Source organism: Diabrotica virgifera, chromosome 8, assembly GCF_917563875.1.
Source record: "Diabrotica virgifera virgifera chromosome 8, PGI_DIABVI_V3a".
Taxonomy (NCBI): Eukaryota; Metazoa; Arthropoda; class Insecta; order Coleoptera; family Chrysomelidae; genus Diabrotica; species Diabrotica virgifera.
Window position 1 is genome coordinate 95954434 of NC_065450.1, and position 27972 is coordinate 95982405.

Genomic DNA, 27972 nt, shown 5'->3' on the forward strand with positions numbered 1-27972 from the left:
GTAAATTGTTATTTTTATTTTTAACAATGTTTACATTAATAATTTGACTTATATTTGACAGTTGACAGTTATATTGTACCTACTTGTTAGTTTTAGTCTTAATAAATTTTGTTAGTTAGTTACATAAATAAATTAAGTAAAAATGAAAAATGACTTGTTATTAATTTGAGGAAGGTGGAAAAACCATATGTATAACATGGGAGTAAAGTGCCTTTTCCTCCCTTGAATGATTACTGCCCGACGCGTAGCGGAGGGCAAACTTCATTCTTGGGAGGAAAAGTAGCACTTTCCTCCCTTGTTATATAAATAGCTATTTTCCTAACTAGTGCGGAAAGTGATACTTTCACGCACGAGACTGCCGTTGACCCGAACGACGCGATAGCGGAGTTCGAGCAAGCAGTCGAGTGCGGGGAAGACACTTTCCGCATGAGTTAGGAACAATATTTTTTCTATTGCACAATATTAGGAACAATATTTTTTCCATATCAATTTTTATTTAGGAGTGAAAATACACAATTTAATTCTTTGACAATTCTTTTGTCAAAACCAAACTTTTTGTCAACCAAACGATTTAAAACCATTGTAATTGTCTACTGATTTGAGTTTTAAATTTTATGTCAAAATAATTTTATATCATCGAATTATTGCGTTAATTTCATTAAAACATGAACATAATAAGATACAGTTGAAATAAATTAGTAAATATTATCTAAATATTAGTTTATTACATGTATTATAGTATATTATAATGCCATATTAGAAAGAATTCTACTTTCCCACACGTCCTGTGGGAAAATTTACTTTCACGTACGCCGTGCGGGAAAGTGCAACTTTCGGGAACGAAATGCGTGCTAGAAAGTGGCTGTTTAAGCACGGCCGTAGAAAAAAATTTTTTTAAAGAAACGCTTTTCTTTAGTTACGAGTGATTAAAATTAAAATTATTATAAAAAAAATCAACCAAAAAGCCGAAGATAAAAAAATTCAAACTCGACGGATTATTAAAAAAAACACTGTAGACAGATTAAATATACAAAAATCTCACACATTCGTTAAAAAATTGAAAAAATCAAACATAACGCGTCTTCGTCGAATAAACGGTTTGAGGATAGATGATACTTTTTTACTTTTCGCGCCCCACGCTTTTCTTTAAGGAATGTGTTAGATGTTTTCAATTTATTAACGAATGTGTGAAATTTTTGTATATTTAATCTGTCTAACAGTTTTTTCAAATAATCCTCCGAGTTTCAATTTTTTTTATTTTTTGCTTTTAGTTAATTTTTTTATAATATTTTTAATTTTAGTCACTCGTAACTAAAGAAAAGCGTTTCTTAAATTTTTTTTTATATTTTTTTATTCTTATTAGATTCAGTGGAATAGATGGTACTTATAATAAAATAGATATAGTAGATATTGTAAATAAAAATGAATATCTACCTTATTATTTAGAGCCATTAATTCTGAGTACGAAGCTTGTTGTAATAATTCTAACAAATCACTTGATTTGGTTGATGTGAATGATTTATTTAACGATTTTCCAAATTCAAATGCCAGTTCTCTGTCGTTTGTTGGATGCAGAACACTGGATAATGGTGACCCACTTTGTTGAATAATGCCAGTAATTAAGCCTATAAATAAATATCAACATTATCATTTATTATGCATATTTCATTGCCTTAGTACTATAATTTGATAACTCCAAAATTGGCGTTTTTGAGATAACTAGTTCACAGGGTGCATTTTATGTGCCTCCATATTGTGTAAAAACTTGATAACTCGCTCCAAACGGGTTAAGCATTTATTTATGATTGACGAAAGTTGATAAAACTCAAATACTTCTAACATTCAGTGCTAAAACTAGACAAGATGAGTTATCAAATTATTATTTAATCGAAATAATCGTGAATGCTGCATGCACTGAATGCTACAACTAGCTAACCCTAGTTATCTAGTTGTAGCGCGTGTTGTTCTGAAATCGTTGAACCTACCAAGTAATTGCTATCCGTTGATTCGGTTCATGTTAATGCAAAAATTCGAGAATTGCTAGAAGGTTTGGCAAGCTCAAACAGGTTGTCGTTAAACAGACTAACCACAAATTAAAATATTGCCTTTAGTGCCCGATTGTGTTAAGAGTAAGAGTGTTTAATCAAGCGTTTGTTCTTGTTTCTAGAAACAATGTGTTTAGAGGTAAAAGGGGGGAGAAATGTACTTTTGAAGTTTGTAAAATTAATAATTCTTAGCTGAGCGCTTTCGGCTTTTTTTAAATAGACAGACAAGGTTTTTTCCAACCAATAAAAACTACATAAGAAACAGAAGTATTTCATATCATAAATGGAACCCATCTCTCTTCATAGTGGTATTTTGACCTTTTTGACGTAAGTTAAACTTTGAATTCTAAGATCAATTATTCATTAGAGATCTTTTATTGTAGCATAGCTCCGAAGATGGCTTTATAAGCCGAAAGCGCTCAGCTAAGAATTATTAATTTTACACACTTCAAAAGTACACTTCTCCCCCTTTTACCTGTTGTCATAAGTGTGTACAAAACTATTTCAGTATTTACAATGTGTTTAGGACTAGCTTTATATCAGGTCTAGCTTCGCTACCTTTGCCTTATCTCCTTGGTAATAATACCCCGTATCCCTACTTAGTCTGGGGTTAGTAACCCTGAACGACCTGGGCGCGAAAAGTTTTTTTTTCCCTTCCCTACCCTTGATTGTTCGATTGGATTCGTAATGGTCTTGGTATATGTTAGGTTGGGTTAGGCGTTGATTTTAAGAAGTGTTGCTGGCTAAATTGGCGCAGTTCCGAAAGGCCATAAAAGAAGAAAAAAAAAACAATGTGTTTATATAAATATTGTGATTAACGATAGCCATGAAGAAAAGCACACAGGGAAATACTACTGAGAAGGACAGAAGAGGTAAACACAATAAAAAATGTCTGTCATCTTTTAGTTGAAGCAGTGAAGTCGCACATTGAAAATTCTCCTGCAGTGCCTTCCCATTATTGCGAATCAACTTCTAAGCGCCAGTACCTCGACCCATCGTTAACACGTTGACAGACAGTGCGTCAAATGTATAAGCAAGTGATGTGACACTATAATATGTATTTTGCAAAGTGGAACAAGGAAAAATGCAACGTCTATAGACGTTGTGTCACATTACATCAATGGAAATTAGACGTCTATAGACGTGCTGTCCGTCCAAGTGTTAAACATAACTGTTATTTACAAAATTTATAGTGACAACTGCGATGAGAGATCAGCAACTTAAGTTTCATTAAACATGTACAGGAAAATCTTTAACGAAAATTATAATTATGGATTTCACCATCCCAAAGAAGAATCATAAGTTACATAAATGCCCCTCTTGCAATTTCTATACGAGTTTTAATTTTTTCATCCGGATTTAGTGTCTCGTTTATCCAACATTCTAGATATTTAAAATGTTTAACTTTTGTTATCGGTTCATTACTGGCAATTAGTTGCATAGGACCGACGCGACGTCTTGTTTACTAACCAAAAGTAACTTAGTCTTTGTTGTATTCATGATAAGTCCGTTATTAGAGCATTCTCTAGGGACTCGATCTATAAGTAATTGAAGATCGTCGATACTTTCAGCTATGATTGCGGTGTCGTCTGCATATCTGATGTTGTTAATAGTTTCTCCCCGTATTCGAACTCCACATTGCCCTTCCAAGGCTTCGCTAAAAATTATTTCTGAGTAAACGTTAAACAAAGTTGGGGATAACACACAACCCTGTCTGACACCTCTTTGAATGCAAATTTTGTCTGTTTCTTTGCCGTCTACCAGAATAGAAGCTTCTTGATTCCAATATAGATGTTGTAAAAGTCTCAGATCTTTATCAACTATTCCAATCATTTCTAGATATTCAAACACCCTATCATGTTGAACCCTATCAAACGCCTTCTCAAAATATATAAAGCAGACGTAAATTGGTTTCTGTACTTCCCATGATCGTTGAAGTAATGTTAGCTTTGAGAACATAGCTTCCCTTATTCCCAAACTTTCTCTAAAACCAAATTGTTTGTTTTCCATTGTCTGTTCACATTTCTGCTTGATTCTATTAAGAATTATCTTAAGAAGTAGCTTGATAGAGTGGCTCATGGGACTAATTAGTCTAAAGTCTTTACATGATGATGTATTGGGTTTTTTTGGAAGTGGGATAAATGTAGACTCCAACCATATTTGTGGCATTATTCCAGTTTCGTATATGTGGTTCTAATTGTTTGTTAGTTCTGAGATATTGTCGTCATCTAGAAGTTTGAGCCAGTCTGATGGTATTTGGTAAGGGCCTGGAGATTTCCCATTTTTGATTTATTTGATGGCTTTCTCTACTTTGGCTTTTAAAACACTAGGACCAGTATTCTTATACTTTGTGGTGTTAAGTGGTGGCCTCATATCCAGGAAGAGCTTTTTTATGTAGTTAGTCCATTCTTCCTTTTTTTCGTTTAAGTCGAGAATTATTTTACCCTTGGAGCCAGTCTGATGGTATTTGGTAAGGGCCTGGAGATTTCCCATTTTTGATTTATTTGATGGCTTTCTCTACTTTGGCTTTTAAAACACTAGGACCAGTATTCTTATACTTTGTGGTGTTAAGTGGTGGCCTCATGTCCAGGAAGAGCTTTTTTATGTAGTTAGTCCATTCTTCCTTTTTTTCGTTTAAGTCGAGAATTATTTTACCCTTGGAGTTTTTCATAAAGTGTGGAGTTCTTTTTCTCTGAGTGTACGTAATTTTTTTAAGTTTTTTGTGTATATTAAACTCGTCATGTTTTCTTTGTAGTTCTTCCATCTCGCAACATCTTTGTTTCATCTAGGCTTCTTTTGCTCGCTTAACCTCGTATTTTATTTGTCTATATATATTTCTCTATATATAGTCTCGTCTTTATTTTTCCAATTTTTTCTTTGTTGAATAAGGTCTAGTATTTTATCGGTCATCCAATCCTGTTTCTTTATTGTGTCTTGTTCTGGTTTTAAAACTTCATTTGCTATAGTGATCATGGCTGAATTCATTATGTCTAGATTTTTGCCAATATTTTCTTGTTCAAATCATCATGGCAGAAGCAAAAATATCTTTAAAATCTTTAAACTGGTTTATCTCAGAACTACTAATTTTGAGTTATCAAGTCCTAGTATTAAGGCGACGATATATGACTACAATAAGGAACTGAGAAGGGCAAAAAGAGAATCGTGGAGAAGGCATTGTGAAGAGATAGAAGGGACTTCAGAAATGGCAAGGCTCCATAAAGTTCTCTCAAAGGACCCTCAGATAAGTATTCCCTCGCTCCAAAAAGAGTCAGGTGAATACACTCAGAATGGTGAAGACACTCTGAAAGAGCTTTTCAGGGTGCACTTTCCTGAGTCTGAAACAAAACTGATACCACTAGACACCTGGCAAGCCGGACTGGATATCATGAATTATGGTTCTAGGGAAAACTGGCATGTGGCAAAAGAAGTTATAAACCAGGACAAAATCAAATGGGCAATAAACTCATTCGAGCCATATAAATCACCGGGTCCGGACGGGATTTATCCAATACTTCTACAGAAGGGAAACGACCTTCTTTTTAAAAAATTGTGTAAGATACTGCAGGCTAGTTTAGATAAGGGTGGCTTTTATACCCAAACCTGGCAAAATCGGACAGGAAAGGGCCAAGTCTCTGCCGCCAATAAGTCTGATGTCATTCGTACTGAAGACCTTAGAAAAACTGCTCGATAGGCATATCAAGGATGGTGTATTGGTTGAAAGTCCGATACATCAGGGACAATATGCGTATCGAGCGGGAGTCTCCACAGAAACGGCACTGCACCATCTTGTACAGAGGGTGGAGTGCGTTCTAGAAAACCAAGAGGTGATGTTGGGTGCATTTCTCGATATCGAGGGAGCATTTGACAACACCTCCTACGAAGCAATCACAAGGGCAATCCGTCTAAAAGGAATAGACGAAACAAGCTGCAAATGGATAGACTGCATGCTGAGGAGCCGTGTGATATATGCTACGTTGCTAAAGGATACAGTGTCAGCTCAGGTAGCCAGAGGCTGCCCACAGGCGGGAGTCTTGTCTCCTCTATTGTGGAATCTGGCCATGGATGGCCTGATAGCTAGACTCGACAACGATAGCAACGAATGCAACAGGCTCTGACCGTAGTTACAGAATGGACTTCAAATGTAGGGCTTAACATCAGTCCTCTAAAGTCCAAAATCATGAAATTTACTAAAAGAAGGAATTCAGAGGAATTGGGTCCTTTAAGTCTAAACGGGGTACATTTAAATCTGGTGAGTGAAGTAAAGTATCTCGGGATAATATTAGACTCAAGACTTACTTGGAATCAGCAGATAGAAATAATAACGAAGAGAGCGGTAACTACGTTAATGGTAGCCTGACGTACTCATGGAAAAATGTGGGGTTTGAGACCAGACATGGTATATGGGACTTATAACATGGTGGTAAAACCCACAATTACATATGAATCAGTGGTATGGTGGCCAAAAGTGCAGCAAAAAAGTGCCATCATCAAATTAAGCAAGGTGCAAGGACTTGCTTGTCTCGGGATCACTGGGGCTATGAGGGGTACACCTACGGCAGCTATGGAGGCACTACTGGATCTCCCTCCTTTACATATAACAATAAGAGGTGAGGCGAGAATGGAATATTATAGACGGCGAGAAAACCTGAGCAACGTACCAGTTAAATCAGGACATAGTAGAATAACGAATTAAACTAATGGTGCCGAATGGATGATGATTTCTGACCATATGACATCAAGATACAAGCCTAAAGTACCTTTTCAAGTGGACATTTGCCCACGAGACAAATGGGACAGAGGAAACTCTCGACCCAAACTGCAGGGTTGAACCTGGTATACGGACGGGTCTAAAACTGCAGACGGTTCGGGCGCAGGAATATTCTGTAGCGGTGGAAATTTCAACATTTTTATTCCACTGGGAGAATATTCCTCCGTATTTCATTCAGAGATTTTTGCAATCTTGCAGTGTGCAAGAGAAAACAACCTAAGGGCATTCGAACTGCAGCGGGTTAACATATGCACAGATAGCCAAGCGGCCATTGGGGCTCTTGTAAGCCCTAAGGTGAACTCTAGGCTGGTGTGGGAATGTCGACAAGAACTTGATAAACTGGCACAACATAACAGTGTTATACTGGTATGGGTTCCAGGTCATCGGGGCATATACGGCAATGAAAGAGCTGATTCACTTGCCAAGAGAGCATCAGCTACAAAATACCTGGGTCCAGAGCCGGCCGTGGGAATGCCAAAAAGCACCGTCCGTGAACGAAAAAAAGCCTGGGTCCGAAGCCAACACAACTCACACTGGGAGAGTGTACCCGGTCAAACACATGGCAAGATGTATACCGGACGGACATGTGCTAGTAGGGCTGAGTTACTGCTGAAAACAAACAGGAATCAGCTCAGAATCATAACAGGTTTCCTCACTGGACATGCGCCAGTTAAGGGTCACCTGCATACAATGGGGCTGTTTCATGGAGACTTGAGCTGCAGACTCTGTAAAAGAGAACCTGAAACCGTCAACCGTATTTTGCATGACTGTGAGGCATTGGATCGGAGGCGGCAAACACTTTTCGGAGACATCGAAGTGACTCCAAATTTATATGGTACCCACCCACTAGACCTGTACAAGCTGGTACAGGGTTCCAGAATTCTGAAATGGGTTTCATAAACGAATGGAAGATGTACAATAAGCCAAGTGGCTGCAGTACAACCGGTACACAACAGACGACTTCCAGGAAAAAAAAAAGCGAGGATATGCTCTCAAGGAAACTGAAGCTGTTTTCACTTAAAGATCTTTTTTGTGTGGGCAATAATCCCATTTTGGGTTTGATTTTACAATTTCTGATGTGACTTTGCTGTTTCCACTACCTTTCTCCATTCTTCTCTCTCTTTGATTGTCCTTCCAATATGTTTAATTTCCATACTCCTTAAGTCTTGTTCGACTTGTTGTTTCCATCTCAGTTTACGTCTAGGTTTGGTTCTTGTAACTGATAGTATCTATTCCGTTATAAATCTTAACTGTATGTTCTCTCTTTAATAATTATGTTTCCATACCATCTAATGATCTGTGTTTTTATTGCCCTAATTATGTTCTCTTGACACATACATTCTTGTATTTCGTGATTCACCCATTGTCTTGCATTCTCTTCGTTTTCACTCTTTCTTCTTCTTTGCGTGCCATGCTTGTTTTCAAGCGCTATCCTCTTTGGTCTCAGTAATTTTCTCATAATCTTCCTCTCAAAAACTTTCAGCTGTTCTTCTTTTCTTGGTGTTAAAGTAAATGTCTCTGAAGCATATACACCATTATTGGTGTTATAGTCTTATTTTTTGTGATTCGGCTTATTTTTTTATCTCTAAACATGTTTTTATTTCTGTCGAATGCTCTATTTCCTGCTTGAATTCTTCTTTTCGTATCTATACTTTGAATTCTTCTGTTGACTAATACTTCCAAATATTTGAACGTTTCAACCTCTTCACTGCTGTGTGAGTCTATTGTCAGTTGTGTCATTGGTGTCTTCTTTTTCTGGCTTACGTTTATGTATTTAGTTTTAGTTTTATTTATTTCCAGTTTTCTCAATTTGGCTTCATTTTCTATTTCTTGGAAGGTTGTCTTTAATGTCCTTTTATCGCCACTAGTTATATCTTCCGCATATCATATTATTATACTGCAGTCATATTGTTTATAGCCCTCCGTTTGACAGATTTTTTATTATTAGTCTAGTGATAGAATAAATAGGACTATTGAGAGCCCATCTCCTTATCTTACTCTAATGTTTTATATTTTTATCATGAGTATAGTCTTTTTACAAAATAATAGATTTGTAATATATTACATACCTCTAGCTGCTTTACTAAGCAAATGAAATCCAGCAGACATACTTCCAGCACTTTCTCCACCCACTGTTATTTTCTTAGGATCTCCCCCAAATCGAGTAATATGATCATATGTCCATTTAAGAGCCAAAAGTTGGTCTTTGAGTCCCAAATTGCCGGGTATATTTTCATCAAGCGTTGTTAAAAATCCTGAAAGCAAACAAATAATGAAAATGTTTCTACGCTTTAAAAAGGTTGAAAGTTTAAAAAATATTACGATTTTTTTAAAATTAGATTCCATGCGAGATTCAAAGCTTTTAGAAAACAAATCTTGATAAATGTGTGTTCACATCACATAATCTCATCGCAATGACAATTCCGATTTTTACACACGTCAGTAAAATCTAAACAATTTTTACGATATTTTTGGACCTTGCTTAAGCCGGCCTCAAATGACTCGTATACTTCGCAAGTACAGAATTATTCGCCTATATATATTCGCCTAGTATACGAGTTTGCGATTGCAATGACAAACACGGCACTCACACGACGTGTACAATTTACAAATACGCGAGCGTAAACAGTTGGCTTAACGACCTTGACAAATGAATCAGTGGTGTGATTACTAATAAATAGACCAAAAATTATGAAAAAAATCTATATTTAAATACAGCACGTAGAAAGTTACAACTTTTTTCATTGTATTCAGGATGACACCAGTAAAATAGTCAACAATAGAAAAATGGCTGGAAATGCATAGTTACATTTTATGTGCAACCAAAATGTGCAAAAAGTGCATGATATGCATCCAAAATTGCCTAAAAAGGTCGAAAACAGTGTATTAGGGCCATATTTTGTTACTCGGGGGTTTTTGGGTCGCTGAGGACGAATAGACGAATACGCCATCAGAACTGACCATCGGTGCACCTGGTGTCCAGGTTCACTGCTAAGGCACGTCATCTAGAGTTTAGAGGGTTTTCGGCACTAAATTTATGCAAATAGATTACTCGGGAGTTTTTGGGGTTGCTGAGCAAAAATACGCCATCAAAACCGACCCCCCGTTGCACCTGATGCCCAAAAACCCTCCAAACTCCTGAAAATAACATGCCTTAGCATTGTGTACCAGGTGGTCGGTTCTGATGGCGTATTCGTATTCAGCGACCCCAAAAACCGCCTACTTAATCTATTTACATGCATTCAGTGCCGAAAACCTTAAAAACCCTAGAAGATGACGTGTCTTAGAAGTGACCACGGGCACAAAATCCTATCCGGGGGTCGGTTCTGATGGAGTATTCGTATTCAGCAGCACCCAAACCTCCGTATAATCCGTTTGTATTAATTTAGTACCAAAATCCTCGAAACTCCAGAAGGTGACGTGCTACAGCAGTGACACTAGGCACCAGGGACTACTGGGTCGGTTCTGATGGCATATTCGTATTCATCGACTCCACAAAGCTCCAAGTAAACTGATTGCATTAATTTAGGGCCGATAGCACTCGAACCTCCAGATGACGTACCCTAGCAGTGACCCTGGGCACCAGGTGCTCCTGGGGTAGATTCTGATTGCGTAGTCATGTTCAGCGACCTCAAAAACACCGCGAGTAACAAAACTTAGCCCTTAATATGCTTATTTTGACATGTTTATGCACTTTTCAATGCATGTTAAGAACTTTAAAAAGCAATAGGGATGTTCACTAATTTTTAAATATAGTTAAATTCAATAGATTACAAGGTATATAAAAACGTAACAATCATAAACTGTTTAAAAATGTATATTTTTTAAGATAAATGAGTTCATAATGTTGATTTTCTTGGAGGCTAGAAAAACGGTACCCTGCAGCGAGGCTACGGTCTGTGACGTCAGCAGTCGTAACGTCTTTGATCGACGACTAGTTTTGTATACTTATTTACTCAGTGTATTTGAATGTGCGCAGTTTTTTACGTATTTAATTATTAAAAATAAAGCCAAATAAGTGGTGTTTTGTTCCTGGGTGTGTAAATACATCAAAAAATAGTTCTGACAAGATTTTTATTACCGTTCCAGCCAATTTAAACCAGAAAAAGAAATGGTTTGTTGCAGCTAGAACTTAAAATAACTAACTTAAAGAACTAACTTAATAAAATAAACATTATAGAAGTTTTCCAGAGACTTTCGGCCCTTGGTAATAATGTAATTGTTCTTTCTGCATTTACATTTTTCAAAAATACTTATTAGTTTTCTCAGGATTCGAAAAAAATGAATGAATTTAAATAGCATTGGACCAAGATTTTGCACCTACCCCCTTAAAGAGTAAATGAAAAAGTTTCGTTAAAAACGGGATTCTAATAATACATACAGTAAAAGTAAACCTTGAAATAACTACATGTGGATGTAGGTATGACTTTACATTATATTAAAATCATTAATAATTTAGTGAAAAGATTGGTTGAAATGAAAATGTAGGTATAATACCCAAGTTCAAAAATATTTTTTACCTTAGAACAGTTGTCAACTCGAAATACGAAACAACCGAAATAAGATCTAGAGTTGAAAAGGACATAGCAACATTTAACAACATGCATGAGAAATATTTTCACCCATCGCGACATAATATCTCTCCCACTAAAAATGCGGCTGCTAAAATGTTATTATTTCCGGTCTTGCTATATGGCGCAGAGGCCTGGACAACAATGGAAACTTTAATGAAAAAGCTAGAGGCATTCGAGATGTGGGTGTACCCACGTATCCTCAAAATATCCTGGGCGACCCACACCAACGTACAGGTATTGCGTCGAATGGGAAAACAAAAAGAAATCTCTTTTACAATTAAGAAACGAAATCTTAAATATTTCGGTCATATCATGAGGCATGATAAATATCGTATACTCCAACTGATAACGCAAGGTAAAATAGAGAGCAAACGCGGACCCGGAAGAAAAGACACTCATGACTTAAAAACTTACGCCAATGATTTGGACAAAAATCGATCGAGTTATTCAGAAACGCCTCAAATTAAATTAAAATTGCCATGATGATAGCCAACGTCCACAACGGACAAGGCACATGAAGAAGAATAAAAATATTTTTAATACACCTAACCAAGGTAAAGTAATAACCAACCAATGTATGTATACAATATGCATGCGTACAATGCATGCATACAACTTTCTCTATTTTTTTTTTGTGGAGTATTAAGCATTTATTTTTTTAGCTTAAAGAAGACATGGAAAATTATATGGAATATACACTCAGTAAAGCTGTGGTAGATTTTTTTTTTTTTACAAGATGCCAATAAATCATACACCATTGTTACATCTACACTACAGTCGGTAGTTTATACGAATCGGCTTTCTGAAAACCTTCTTCCATTTTATTTGTTTATTTTTGTAAAACCCAAAATATATCCTTACAAACAGTCTATCCACTTTAAACTAAACAAATTCACTATAAAACTCCACTTTAACCCTGATAAAACAAGAAGAGAACAAAATAAAATGACCTGAAACGTCAAACAGGTAAACAGTAACACTATGAGAATGGCGCGCGCATGGGGTATGCAACTAGTGACGTCAGGCCAATAGAGAAGCGTTCTTGAAATTTAAAATAATGCTAGATTTCTAATAAAGATTTTTTATAGAAAGGCTTTTTCAATTTTGTTGAAATTTTGGACAATTATTCCTAGGGTGTTTCTTAATCGTTTTACATGTTTGAAATGACTTTTTAATTTTTTGTGAACATCCCTATTATTAATTAGGCATTTCCACCCATTTTTCTATTGTAGACTTTTTTCCTGACATCATCCTGAACACAATGCAAAACTAGCAAGTCTCTAGGTGGTGTATTAAAAAATCGATTTATTCCGGTGTTTTTAGTGCTAAATGCACTGGTCTAAATGAATAGTCGCAGTAAATGCGAATTATTTATACATTTCGTTTGACCGACTCTGCAAGTATAAACAAGTATGTACTTCGCAAGTGTGCGATTAATCGTGATCTCTTTGACTCGGGTCATTTTTACCGACAACAGTTGGAAGACGAACGAGTGACAAATAATTGTAGGAGTAACCCACTCAGAAGACATGGCAAGTATACGCAAGTGACGATTATTCGCCAAGTACACGAGTCGTTTGAGTCCGGCTGTAGGCTTTCCAATTAGCAGAACTGATCTTCCCAGCATTCCTCATCACCATTTTTTCAGTGTTACGCCGTCTATCCACCTTATCTTTAATTTTCTCTGTATTCCTATTCCTATCGGCTAAGCTGTTAAAATCCTTTTTAAGATGTTCAATTCTGGAGCCCGGATTACATATCTTGTCAATTGCAGATACCTTCGCTTAGTAGATTATATCTTTTTCTTAGCCTTGTATTATCCATTTTTGGACATGCACCTCTCCCAACTCCTTTAATTGATCTCTATGCTGAGCAAAATACTTCCAATAATTTGCTTCCGATATTTTCCTGATATCATCTACTTATCCCATATTATGTGCTCTTCCTTTTGGTCGTTCACCTTCGTAAGGTCTCCAATGTTGTGTTGTGGCATTCCAAAGTTGGTCTTTTTGTCTAGCAGTGTGACCTTTGAAGCTCCATTTGAGTTTGATTTGTGTTATAATATCCTCGACTTTTGTTTATGATATTACCCAATCGTTCCTCTTTTTATCTGTCAGTTGTACACGTAATATTGCCCCTTCTCTTGCTCTTTCTGTTGTGGCTAGTTTGTTCGTAGTTATGCGGAAGTCAGCTTGTCTTACTGGTTAATAATTATCAACTTTGTAGGTCAACCGGTTGTTAATTATTCTTATAAATACGTTGTACACTTGACTGAGCAAATATTATAATATAGGGATTTGACTATTATGGAGACACTATGGAAAAATTTCCTGTAGCTGGCTGTATACCATTAATTACAAAAATTGAAGAAAAGGATATTCTGTGTAAAAGGTATATTAATTTAAAACCCCAATAAAGGGCTACATTAAAAAACAGAACGTTTTAACTCTAAAGAGAGCATCATCAGTGCTCTAAGCCTAAAATAAGTATATAACCATAATTAGTGAAGACAAGAGTAAAAAATTTTAAAGGTTGACCCAGACTAGGATAAAAGATATCCTTAAAATGCCGACCAAAAGTCTTACATTGGCGTGTTATATATTAAACCCTGGCGATGGGTGAAATTTAAACAAGATATACCTCAAAGTATCATATGACTATACCACGAGCATGTGGGTTGTTGAGTTGATTTCTCTGTCTTCACAAAGAGAAAGGTGAAAGCCAACTGATTACAGGTGACAGGTGTGAAAGCGTTTCTGACTGATGACAGTACGAGGCAGACGGTGTAACATGAAGTTTTGTAAACTTCACCTTTGTTGACTTTCTCATTTCATTCAGTTAGGTACATCAATCATCTTTGTGCTGGATGTCAAATAACTACATACTTATAAGAATATAAACTTCAACCTAGACATTGCCCTCATCATGTTAAATAGTTTAAAAAATCTACTTATTTTCTCTGCCCTAAATACATTTGATTATATGGGCAAATTATTATTTTTCAACTATTAAAACAAAATAAGATCTTTATTTTATTTTAAAATACACCTCATGCATGGTTGGTTGCCTATCTTTAGTAACATATTATTCTTGTTAGCTTAATAGTGAATACTTGTAATCCCAGCGCACGATGTTTGTTGTTATTATCGAATTTTACCACAAATAATTTTTTTAAATTTATTGGCTAGTGTACCTAACTACATATTAGTTCACAAAACGTCATGTTACACCGTCTGTCTCGTACTGTCATCAGTCAGAAACGCTTTCACACCTGTCACCTGTAATCAGTTGGCTTTCACCTTTCTCTTTGTGAAGACAGAGAAATCAACTCAACCACCCATATGCTCGTGGTATAGTCATATGATGCTTTGAGGTATATCTTGTTTAAATTTCACCCATTGCCAGGGTTTAATATATAACACGCCAATGTAAGACTTTTGGTCGGCATTTTAAGGGTTTTAACCCATGTCTTTTTGATGGCTTAGTATGTAGAGCTTGTAAGTACAACCTAATTTTTTATCTTGGTCAACTTTAAATTTTTTACTCTTGTCTTCACTAATTATGGTTATACTTATTTTAGGCTTAGAACACTGATGATGCTCTCTTTAGAGCGAAAACGTTCTGTTTTTTAATGTGGCCCTTCATTGGGGTTTTAAATAAATATACCTTTTACACAGAAGATCCTTTTCTGCAATTTTAGCTTTATTAGCCTTCGGAGTACGAAGACTGGGTCAAGCGTGACCCGAAATTCACTTATTTCTTAATATTTTATGAAATAATTTTTTTACAAATCCGATTGATCGAAGTTCTCCTTATTTGTTTCAATCAATTTTTTCGTATATAATTCGTGAACATGCAAATTACAGTTTTTCCTCTACGTAACATCTATGATGCCGGGTCAGTCCTGACCCGGTCTTCGGATTTCGAAGAATATTTTCAATATGTTTGTAGGTACACGTAAATCGCAGCCGTCTCTGTTTACGGGTATACGTATTCAAATATATGGCCGGAGCGAATTTACCCATGCCCGTTTTCTGTAAGGTATTAAAATCTGGCCGCCGGAGCGAACTAGTATATGCTCATGGAAAACCCTCTTAAAAAATTTAAATACAATAATTTAGGATTATAATTGTCATGTTTGTTTATTTTTTGTTGAATTAAAGATATTGTTTATTAATACTGACTATTTAAAACATCCTTATAAATAAAATGAGAATGGGTCACGTTTGACCCATCATCGTAATCTAAGTAAGTCAAATAATCTCCGTACTCCGAAGGTTAGTATTGGGATATCGGCCAGCGTGGTGGGATGTGGCCAAAGTCTCTAGAAAATAGATTATATCTGCGCCTTCCTTATTCCATTTTAGAAGATTCCTTTCTTACAAAAATCGGTAGAGGGGATTCATCTATTTTAGTTAGGGTTTATGCCTTTGATCCATATGTGAGAAGGGGGACTATCAGTATTCTTTACAGTCTTGTACGAGTTTTTTAAAGACACGTTTGTTAGCTACTCATTTTTATATACCGGGGTAACACCTATTTGCAACTACATTTATATTCGCAACTTATAAGTAAAGAGAATAGTATAAAAAACCAAAGGGCAAATAATAAGTAACCAATATTTTATACAAGTAACAATTCATTAATCTAAAATAGAAAAAGAGAAATACAATAGTGCACTTACGTATAATACCTAAGAAGAATAAAACGTGAAAATATCACAAGACAAAAGTGGTACAATTGGTAAAAAATTAGCTGGTACTACTAAAATATGTATGCTTACCAAATAGTCCTAGTCGATAGTTTATTGTTACTATTATTATATCGTAATCTATCAAAAACTTTGGGTTGAAAGAGTGTATTGAACCATTACCATTAACGAATGCTCCACCATGAATCCAAAAGAATACTGGCAATGATATAACTGGACTCGCTCTCTACAAAACAAAATAAGCTTGCGTGCATATAAATCCGCCCACTTAAAAATTTGTTCATTTTTGATGTCTCGTATTTCCTAAACCTGTTGGCCCATTTGTGATTTTTTTAATATATGTTATAGCCTGATTCTTTAACAATACCGCTGTAATAATATTGTTGTTAAGCAGGTAAATTTTCATTGTATACCGTGTGTACGAATTAAACTGTGTTTTTTTCTCAAAGTTCGCATCACCCTGTGGAATATTCTAGATTTTATAAAATACTGAAATTAAAACCCAACTATAGCCTCAAATTTTATTAACATTCTGTTTTTTTATTCATTCGCTTATGTTGGATAATAACAAAATTAGGTACCTTAACAACTAGACATTTTATTCATCAATACAGGGTGTTTCTAAATAAGTGCGACTAACTTTAAGGGGTAATTCTGCATGAAAAAATAATGACAGTTTGCTTTATAAACGTATGTCCGCAAATGTTTCATTTCCGAGATACGGGATCTTGAATTTTTTCTTACAAACTGACAATTTACTTATTGCTTTAACACATTGCGTATCACCATAGGCGTAACCAGGGGGGGGTTTTGGGGGTTGTAACCCCCCCCCCATTGGGATGTACTTTGAGCTCTATACGCTTAACACCATAGCCCTCAGAGACCTTCCAGTAGTTGTAACCCCCCCCTTTCAGGTAGTTGTAACCCCCCCCTTAGGATCATCCTGGTTACGCCTATGCGTATCACGTCGCTCATATATGAGAGACACAGATATTTCGCCAGGGGCCACGTCGTTCATACACGTATGACTAACATTCATGGCCGTGGATATCAGTGGCCCCTGAGAGTAGTAACCCGATTAAAGCGTGGCACTCAATGTGTTAAAACCGGTTGATATATGCAAATGAAATTTGGTGGGTTTTATGACGTAGTTTTTACACATTTTTGACATACAATTAAATTTAATATTCACCATTGGCGCGCATACGGGTAATATGATCGGTTATATTACCCATATGCACGCCAAACCGATACATCTTAAAACCCACCAAATTTCATTTGCATATCTCAGCCGGTTTTAAAGCAATAAATAAATCGTCAGTTTGTAAGAAACATTTCAACATCCCGTATCTCGGAAACCAAACACTTGCGGACATACGTTTATTAAGCAAACCGTCCTTATTTTCTCATGCAGAATTACTCCTTAAAGTTTGTCGCACTTATTTAGAAACACCCTGTATTGATGAAGAACATGTCTAGTTGTTAAAGTACCTAACTTTTTTATTATCCAACATAGCGAATGAATCAAAAACAAAATGATAAGAAAACCTGCGGCTATAGTTGGGTTTTAATTTCAGTATTTTATAAATGCTAAAATATTCCAGAGGGTGATGCGAACTTTGAGAAAAAACACAGTTTGGTTCGTACACCCGGTATAAAATGACAATTTACCTGCTTAGCAACAATATAATTACAGCGGTAAAAAATCACTTAAATCGGCCAACAGATTTAGGAAATACGAAACATCAAAAATTACCAAATTTTTAAGTGGGCGTATTTCCATTCACGCAAGTTTAGTTGAGTGGAATTACTAATCCTTTAAAACCGTCTAAGGTCCGGAAAAAGGTTAAAAACTAGCAAAAACATTATGCGAAAGGTAATATTAATCAGATTATTTTATTTATATGAGATTCCGACCAATAGAAAGCTAAGGAAAAAAAATTAAAGTGATAGTTTTTGATAATATCCCGTCGTCAAGCATTACGTCAGATGCCCTTCGTTACTATGCAAAAATGAACATTCAGTGACATTAATGACAATTAATGTTTCACAACTTGTCACATAGGTCAAGAAACACGTTTAGCAAATATTCAGGTGAAGATATGAATAAGATATTAGTTAAAATCATTTAAAATGACAGTTTTATTCATGAAATAATCTCAGCGAATTACCCTCGATCTCAAAAATTATTATCGACTTGTTGCCCTCGTGCCACTTTGACATAATTGCACTCCCCTTCGGGTCGTAAAATTAAAACTGTCAAAGTGTCACTCGGGAAACAAATCGATAATTTTAAAGCTCTCGTGCAATTACTACTGAAAATTAATAATTAAAAAGAAATAATGATACTATTAGTAATACTCTTATTTTTTCAACTGCAGAACTAGAAATGTACATACATATATGAAACAAAAAAGCAAAGGGTAAATATTGCGGAGAATTCCAGATGAAACTTATAAACAAGGAAAACCAAAACTATTAGAAGACATAAATAAAACATGAAATGAAATAAAAAGCTGGATATATTTAGCGGAAAAAGAATGTACACCACGTAAAACCCAAAAGTACAAACATTATGTATTGTTGTATAATCTTTATGGGAAAAATTTAGAAAATAAATTTATATCAGAGACCACGAGATCATAGATTTTCATCGCCCTGTATATGACCAAAAATTGTAAATATTATAATTTAGTTAGTAAACAGTGTTTTCGCGGAAAGTGAAATCGTTAAAGTGGTTTGTTAATGGGTCTCTGAACGGACTTAAACAATGGTGCGGGAAGATTAGAAAGTACATTTTATTTCGCTTTGGAATCGACAATAGGACATTTGTAAATTATTCGTAGAAGGAGAGACAGTAAACAAATTTATTGAGTTTAGAATATAAGGCTTTTTTTAGCATTTTGAAACAACGAAATTAATTTGGTATCTCCTAGAATTTAACAAAACGGAAAAGTTGTATACAAAATAAATTGGTTCTTAAGAAATGAAAATATGGATGTAGTGGGTACAAAGGATGTTTGTGATTGGCGGAAAAAGATGGATGGAAATGATGAGAGTGTTGCGTTTGAGTTTGAGGAAAAAAATGGTGACTGTGTAATGAATATCTAGAGAGTACAGTACAGTTTTTAAGAAGTCGATATAAAGTGGTGACATTGGCCTTTGCGAGCAGAATCGTGGAAAAACGAAATCGTTGACCGAGTTAAGAAGTTAATTTTCCTTGTGTCCGAGGAGATTCCTGTTTTCTGTCTAGAACGAGTAGCCGGTGAGTATCAATTTGCACAAGATATCGAACAGAGAGAAAACTGAATAGAGATTTCGAGCGAGTCCCATTGTTTGTTTGTTTGTGAAGCAGTTTGGACGAGGAGGACCTTTCGCTACATCCTAGGAGCACGTGTGGGAGAATCGAGGACTACGCAATCCAGGAGAAGAAGTAAAGAAGAAACAAAAAGGTTAGTCAGAATTTTTGTGAAACGGAGAGAGTTTGTTTTATATCCACACCATATTTGTTTATTTTTTGTATTGAACAATTCTATAGCATAATTTAGTCATTCCAAAATTTAAAGAAGAAATAAGTAATCATTTCAAAAGTAGAAAAGTAAATTTTAGTATTTTTTGTAAGAATAGTCTAACGAATTATTTAAATAAAATTTTTGTTGAAACAAAGGAGATATCAGAACTAAAGTTTAATTTATTAGATATGAAATAGTTGCAAGAGAATTGAATTTTAGTATAATTTTAAATCTTATATTCATGATATATTGGATAAATAAAAAATATTTATAACATTTATATGACATCGAGTGTGTTTAATTTCCCTGTTTTGTCCCTGGATGAAGTAAGCAACTAGAGATACTAGAAGCCACAAACCGAAGGTAATGCATTAAAATTAAAATAGCCTTGAGAATAAAATTTGTTAGAAAATTTAATTTAATTTTGGTTTTGTTTTACATAAGTAATAATTAAAATAATTAAGTAATTAATCAAAATTAGAATTTGCTGATCAATCTCATAATAGAGAGAAATACAGAGCTTAAGAGTATATGGCAGAGGAAACCTAGTAAAAAACAGTAATTAATACTCAAGAAATACAGTAGGTAAGCAGGAAAATAAAATGTATGTGTATCAGAGATAAAAAAACTAGGTAAATGACGTGCTTCAAGAACCGGAGCAGCATGCGAACTGCCATAATAGTCATGAACTATTTAAAAAAGTTAAAAAATTGATCCGAGAGTTCAAGCCACAACTTTAAGCCATTTAGGATAATCATGGAGAAGTCAAAGCCGACATAAAAAGCATTGCAGAGACCTGGAAAATTACTGTTCAGAATTATACGAAGACACTTCAAAAAATTCATCAGTCTCAGAACACAAGAAACATGCAATCAGAGAGATATGCGCAATATGATATGGATCACAGGTGAAAAGCCTGATGAGAGGTGCTAATTTACCTTTATCCATATCCATAAAAAGGATCACTAACAGTATGCAGTATTTATCATATAAAAAAGGAGATCAACAGATGTGTAATAACTACAGAGGACTGACGCAATTAAACACAGCATATAAAATCATGTCCGCCTTAATACAATGAAGACTGACCGAAGCTACCACGAATATCATAGGACAATATCAATGCGGATTTGTTAAGGGAAAGTCTACAACAGATGCCATACATACGGTTAAACAAATTATGGAAAAAGCTAATGGATAGAAAATAGAAATTAAACTGCTTTTTATAGATTTTCAACAAGCATTTGATACAATAAAAAGATCAAAATTAATGGTAGCTCTGAAAGAAATCGGAATACGAAATAAATTAAGAAGATTAATACAAATGACAATGAGTGGAACTGTAGTTAGTATAAAAACTCAAGTAGGCGACACAGAAGAATTTGTCATCAATAAAGGGGTGAGACAAGGAGATTCATTATCAGCAACTCTGTTTAATCTTGCCCTAGAATACATCGTCAGGAAGATCAACAAAGGCACCCCCTGAAGGAGAGAAGGACAAACAATAACATACGCTGATGATATTGTGCTAATAACAAAAAATAGAAAAACAATGGAACGAATGCTAAACGAAATGGTAACAGAAGGAAAAGTAATGGGATCAAAAATAAACCAAGAAAAAACCAAAATAATGAGATTTGACAAAATCTTTGAAAACAGAAAGGTTAGAGTAGGAGAATACACTTTTGAAGAAGTCGAAAAATTTAAATATTTAGGAATATTAATAACAAACAATGGAGAAAAAGAAACCGAAATCAAAGAAAGGATTATTACAGCAAGTAAGAGCTTCCATGCAAATAAAAAATTACTTAAAAATAAGTTATTGAGTAAGAAATGAAATCAAAAATGAAACTATAAAAACAATAATGCGACCGACGATGATGTATGCAGCCTAAACCCTTAGCATGACAAAAAAACAAAAGGAAAACCTTAGAATACAAGAAAGAAAAAAACTAAGAGCAATATTGGGACCAATAAAAATAAATATTCTAGTTTTCTTGGTTTAATACTGTTCATAATTTCTTACTCCTTATTTAAACGTCGTAGCACTCCAGCATTGGTAATCCTTTGAACCCACTGAATTTTCAATATTCTTCTGTAACATCATATTTTGAATGCTTCTATTTTTCTCATGTATTGTCTCTTCAATGTCCAAGCTTCCATTCCGTATAGTAATATAGAAAATATGTAGCATCTTAGAACTCTCAATCTGTGAGGCAATTGAAGGTCTTTGTTTGTAAACATTGTCTTCATTTTTATAAATGCTTGGCTTTCAGTTTCAATTCGGATTTTAATTTCTTTGCTTTGGTCATTATTGACATTAACTCAGGTTCCCAGATATCTGTATGTCTTTATTTTTTTTATTTTGGTTTGCTCTATAATTAACCTTTCCTTTCCATATGTTTTTGAGACAATCATAAATGTATGGTTAGTTCCCATATTTTCCCATCACAGCTGAAACCATTCGCAGCTGAAACTATTTACTGAATTAGGTACTATAAACAAATATTTCTGTTAGTAAAAAATATAAATGGAATTATTTCATAGTAGTAATAAAATATTTATTTGCAAGATTTTTAACTGTGAGCAATGGTAACAGTGGTTACATGGACGCTTAGTCAGTGTGACGTGGAGTGTTTTTGTTATATTTGAGGCAAATTCATTAAAGTCGGAGCCAAAAAATTTTGTTTGACAGCTCTACAAGAAGCTTAAAACAGTTCTTTACAGTGGAAATAGAATTCTATCTCTTCCTCTGGCTCATTCTGTAATGCTCAAAGTTAATTACGAGAGCGTTAATAAAATGGTGCTTCAAGTTTTAAAATATGAAGAGTACGTGTGGCCAGTGATAAGGGTTTTCAATATAGTTGGTTTTCAGGTGCGAATGCAAGGCGGAAACACTAAACATCCATATTACCTTCGCTTATGGGATAGTATAGCCGATGTACTTCACTACCAGCAGCACTGATGGTCTCATCGGAGCGAGTTTCAAATGTAGATCCCCACCATGCTTTAATGCCCCCATTTTATATAAAATTAAGTCTTATGAAGCAGTTCGTAAAGACCATTAGCCACGATTCTGAGGCCTTTCAATTTTTAAAACAATTTTTCCGAAACTATCTTAGGTTGACAATTACAAAGAGCTTATTTCTACGGTTGACAGGTTGACAGCTTCAAAGTCATTAGTCTAAGAGCTGGGAGCGGATTTTGTGCGTGATAAGTAATATGGAAAAACTATATGGGGATATGTTGAACTAGTTGTGTACATTACTTTCCCCAACGGCCGGAAACCAGAGTGGGGGCCGAGGGTAGATATAAGGGGTCAAAGTCGCGGTTTTTATTATTTTTTTTGTGACGCTCTTGATAGAGATAGTGCACCAAAATTTGGGAATAAGTAGGTCATGACGTAACTAATTAAAATCTCCAGGGGCGGAAACCTGCGTGGCCGACAAAGGGGTGGGGGAAGGGATGAATATAAAAATTATAATTGGGTTTTTTGTGACGTTCCTGATTGAGATAGTGCACCAAAATTTGGGAATAAGTAGACCATGACATAACTAAGTAAAATCCCCAGAGCCGGAAACCAGATTGGTGTACGAGGGTAGTTATAAGGAGTTAAAATCGCGGTTTTTATTATTTTATTTGTGACGCTCATGATCGAGATAGTGCACCAAAATTTGGGAATAACTAGTTCACGACGTAACTAATTAAAATCTCCAGGGTCGGACGAAATATATGCTGGTGACCAAAAATCCAAGACCAAGAGTTAGGCAGAACGTAACTATTAATGACCACAACTTTGAAGTAGTAAAAGAGTTTAAATATCTGGGAGCAGTAATCACAGAGGACAATCACATAGAAAAAGAGGTCTCAGCAAGAATAGCTGCGGGAAATAGAGCATTATACTCCCTATCATCATTATTAAGATCTAAGCTGCTGAAAAGACAATCTAAATTAAGACTGTACATATCAATTATTCGCCCAGTTGTTACATATGGGAGTGAAACATGGACTCTACATCAGCGAGAAATAAATAAATTGCTGATATTTGAAAGGAAAGTCCTCAGAATGATATTTGGTCCTCAAAGAGATGAATTGACAGGAGAGTGGAGAAGGCGCCGCAATGCTGAATTGGTGACTCTATATGGTACTGAAAACATCGTCAGACATATAAAAGCTAATCGGATAAGATGGGCAGGTCATGTAGTAAGATCAGAGGAAGACAGAGTGCTAAAGACAGTATTCTTCGAGAGACCAGACGGTAGAAGATCAGTGGGCCGTCCCAGAAAAAGATGGAAGGATGATGTTGAAACCGATCTATCTAGGATTGGGGTACAACAATGGCAAATCGAAGCGCAAGATCGCAGACGATGGAGGGCCAAAGTGGATGCGGCGAAGACTCACCCCGAGTTGTAAAGCCAGTCAAGAAGAAGAAGAAGGGTCGGAAACCTGCGTGGCCGACAAAGGGGTAAGGGAAGGGGTGAATATAAAAATTATAATTGGGTTTTTTGTGACGTTCCTGATCGAGATAGTGCACCAAAATTTGGGAATAACTAGACCATGACATAACTAAGTTAAATCCCCAGAGCTGAAAACCAGAGTGGGGGACGAGGATAGTTATAAGGGGTCAAAGTCGCGGTTTTTACTATTTTTTTTTCTGACGCTCATGATCGAGATAGTGCACCAAAATTTGGGAATAACTAGTTCATGACGTAACTAAGTAAAATCTTTAAGGACGAACGCTGCGTGTCCGACAAAGGGGTGGGGGCAGGGGTGAATATAGAAATTATAAGTGGTTTTTTGTGACGTTCGTGATCGAGATAGTGCCCATAAAATTTGGGAATAAGTAGATTATGGCATAACTAAGTAAAATCTCCAGGGGCGGAACGCTATGTGGGGGAAAAATGGGTGGGGGCAGAGGTGAATATAAAAATTATAAGGATTTTTTTGTGACGTTCGTGATCGAGATCATCATCATCAGGGCTTTTCATTCCAGGTGGAATGTTTGCCGCTCTTACTTAGAGCTCTCAGATTCGCGTATTGCGGTGAATCACTCCGCATTCCACTTGTATGTTGTCAAAGTTTGTCATATGACTTGGCTTTCGTTACTATTTTCTTCCACTCATTTCGATATGTGTATAGTTCCCTCCAGTTTCTCACTTCCAGAATTTTGATATCTCTCATGACCTGGTCCTCCCATCTCTCTCTGGGTCTTCCTCTTGGTCTTTCAGTTGCCGGTTTCCATTTGGTGATCTTCTTAATCAGTCGGTCGTTTTTCCTTCTTTCTATGTGTCCCAGCGATCTCAGCCTGTGTGATTTAATAAATCTAACTATATCTTCTCCCTTCATTATGTCTCTTAGTTCATGGTTCATTCTTCTTCTCATTTCTCCGTTGTCCATTCTTATCGGGCCCATAATGCGTCTGAGGATTTTCCTTTCGAATATTCTCAATTTTTCTTCATCTTTTTCCGTGAGGCACATTGTCTCAGCTGCGTACGTAACTACTGGTCTGATTGCAACTCTGTATATTTTCAGTTTTGTATTTCTGGATAAGTTCTTGTCCTTCATAAGCCTATGATATCTCCAGTATGTTTTGTTGCCTGTTAGTATTCGTTCCGTTACTTCATCACTTCTCTTGTTTTGGCCATTCACTATTACTCCCAAATATTTAAATTGTTGGACTCTTTCAAAAGTGTAGTTTTCTATTTTGATTTCTCTCATCCTGTTATCTTCTCTTCTAGAGCAGAGTAGATATTTTGTTTTTCCTTCGTTAATTTCTAGACCTCTTTTCCGTGCTTCTTTTGCCAGGATTGTTACTGCTTCTTTTAATCTTTCCTTGTCTCTTCCCATAAGAACTAAATCATCTGCATATGCAACTATTTATGTTGAGGAGTGGGCTATAGTTCCTTTAATTTTGCTGGCCTTGACTGTTCCTTCTAGTGCTATGTTGAATAATGTGGTTGACAGGGAGTCGCCTTGTCGCACTCCTGTTTCTATTGCAATTGATTTTGTGCTACCTTCTTCTGTTGTTACTTTGGCTCGAGCTCCATCCATGGTCATTTTTGTTAATCTGATTAATTTTGCTGGTATATCTTGATTTTTCATTTTAATAAATAATTTGTTTCTTCCATTACAGTCAAAGGCTTGTCTGAAGTCTACGAAGAGGATGTGGAGTTCTATGTTGTGTTCGTGGCATTTTTCGATTGTTTGTGTAACTATGTGGATCGCATCTGTAGTGGATCTGCCTTCTCTGAATCCTTGCTGGTAGTCCCCAATTTTTTTCTCTGTGAATTGATTAAGTTTTTGTTTGATGAGGGCTGTTAGAATTTTATATGTTGTACTCAGTAGAGATATTGCTCTATAATTGTTACAGTTTATTGCTTATCCTTTCTTAAATATTGGTATAATTCTGCCTTCTTTCCAATCCTCGGGCATTTCTTCTGCTTCCCATATTCTAACTATTAGGTTATAGATGCTTGTTAATAACTTTTCCCCTCCGTTTTTAATTAGTTCATTGGGAATTTCATCTGGGCCTGGTGTTCTTTTCTGTTTCATTTTTTGAATGATGGCTAAATATTCATCATGTGTTGGCATCCCTATTTCATTATCTCTAATGTCTTCCATTGCGCCTACCTCCTCTTCCGTGCTTTCTTTGCATCTATATAGTTCTGTGAAGTGTGTTTCCCATGATCTATTGTCAGTTTTAACTACTGGTCTGCCTTTTCTTTGTTGAGCTTTTAGGTATCCAAATAGTTTGGCGCTGTCTTTACTATTCATTTCTAGTTCCTTTAACAGCTCTTCGATCCATAGTTCTTTTTTGTTCTTGCAACAATTATCGGCTGCTTTCTTTTTTTCTTTATATTCGTTTCGATGATGCACTTCTTTAGTTGATATCCATTTATCTCTTGCTTGGTTTTTCTGTTTGATTTTGTTTTCGCATTCTGCATCAAACCACTCTTTCCTTCTTTTTATTTCCCTCTGTCTTAGCACCTCTTCAGCTGAATTCAAAATGGATTCTTTTATATTTTTCCATATGTCCTCTGTGTTATTTTCTTGTGTTAGGTTTTCCTTTAGGGTTTTTTGATTGGCAACGTTGCGCTGAGTGTGTAAATATTAATTGTATTTTGCTCCTGCATTAAACCCGTTTTTCGCGAAATGCAGAGTAAATCAATTACAGCAAACGCTAAAGTGTGAAGTTAAGTGAGTAATCTTCGCGCTGAACGAAAAATAATAAACTAAATATTGAAATTGTGCTCCAAATTGGCAAAAATCAAAGGTAAGCGTAACACATAAACAAATAAAACGTCATCGATATTACGATATTCGAAGTGGATTCTTGTTTGATTGGAACGCGGTGTTGCCAAGTCGACAGGGAAGTCCTGTAAGTAGGGAGGAGCGAAATAGTATATACTGCTCAATATAATTTTATCAAAAAAAAAAGAAAAAAAGTAAGACGCTACACTGAGAAAGGTTAAGTTTCCGCGGAGATAGTCCGAACGAGACCTTTATCGCAGTAAAGTGAACCAGTTGTAATGAGCAGAGAAGATAAAAAATACGAAGAGCTATTATTTCGAACAGAAAGTGACGGTACCACGACAGACGAAAACGACAAGAAGAGAAAAGAGGAAGAATTGGAACGGGCTTTTAACAAAAGTCGAAAAATAAGCAGATCTCCCTCCTACAGAAAGGAGAAAATGGAGGAGAATATACAAAAAATTATGGAAATGATGGCAGGAGTAAGTCTAAAAATCGAGGAACAATCAAGAGAACTTAGCGAGATGCGTAGAGAGCAGAAAGAATATAGAGATGAAATAAGAGAGCTACGCCAGGAGAATGTAACATTAAGAGAAGAAAACACGAAACTAAAACAGGCAGTTTATCAAATAGAAGAACGGCTTGAAAAATTAGAAAATCAAAAAAGGCGGAAAAATATAATTATACAGGGATTGAACATAGATACAAATGGGCCAGATATCCTAAAACATGCAATGAAAAATTCTATGCAGACAGAATTAAAAGTAGATGTACAAATAGAGAAGGCTCTGAAGTTAGGAGAAAAAGTTTGTCTGGTTGAGCTTGAAAAGGAAGAAGATAAAAGAAAAATCATGCGAAACAAAACCAAATTGAGAAATCGAGAAGAAGGTCTAGTTTATATCAACGATGACCTATCAAAGAACGACAGAATTGTACAGAAACATGTCAGACAAAAAGCGCAAGAACTAAGAAAGGAAGGGAGAAAAGTGAAAGTAGGGTATAAGAAAATATATGCCGATCATGAAATATGGCGCTAGGATGGAATGAACCAAACGTTGGTGGTAGAGAACAAAGCAAAAAACTAAGCAATAGCAATGAAAGGAAACAAATG

General features: G+C 35.7%; 1 protein-coding gene across 2 annotated transcripts in view; it reads right to left on the reverse strand.

The window, feature by feature from the left end:
* The window catches only part of LOC126890541 (juvenile hormone esterase-like), a 163786-nt gene that overhangs the window by 83939 nt on the left and 51875 nt on the right, over positions 1 to 27972 (reverse strand). For both annotated transcript variants that reach the window (XM_050659549.1, XM_050659548.1), the window contains exons 4-6: positions 16171 to 16324; positions 8883 to 9068; positions 1435 to 1625 (exon numbers count right to left, since the gene is read on the reverse strand). In XM_050659549.1, coding sequence (XP_050515506.1) covers positions 1435 to 1625; positions 8883 to 9068; positions 16171 to 16324 — 531 coding nt within the window. The remainder of the gene's footprint in view (positions 1 to 1434; positions 1626 to 8882; positions 9069 to 16170; positions 16325 to 27972) is intronic.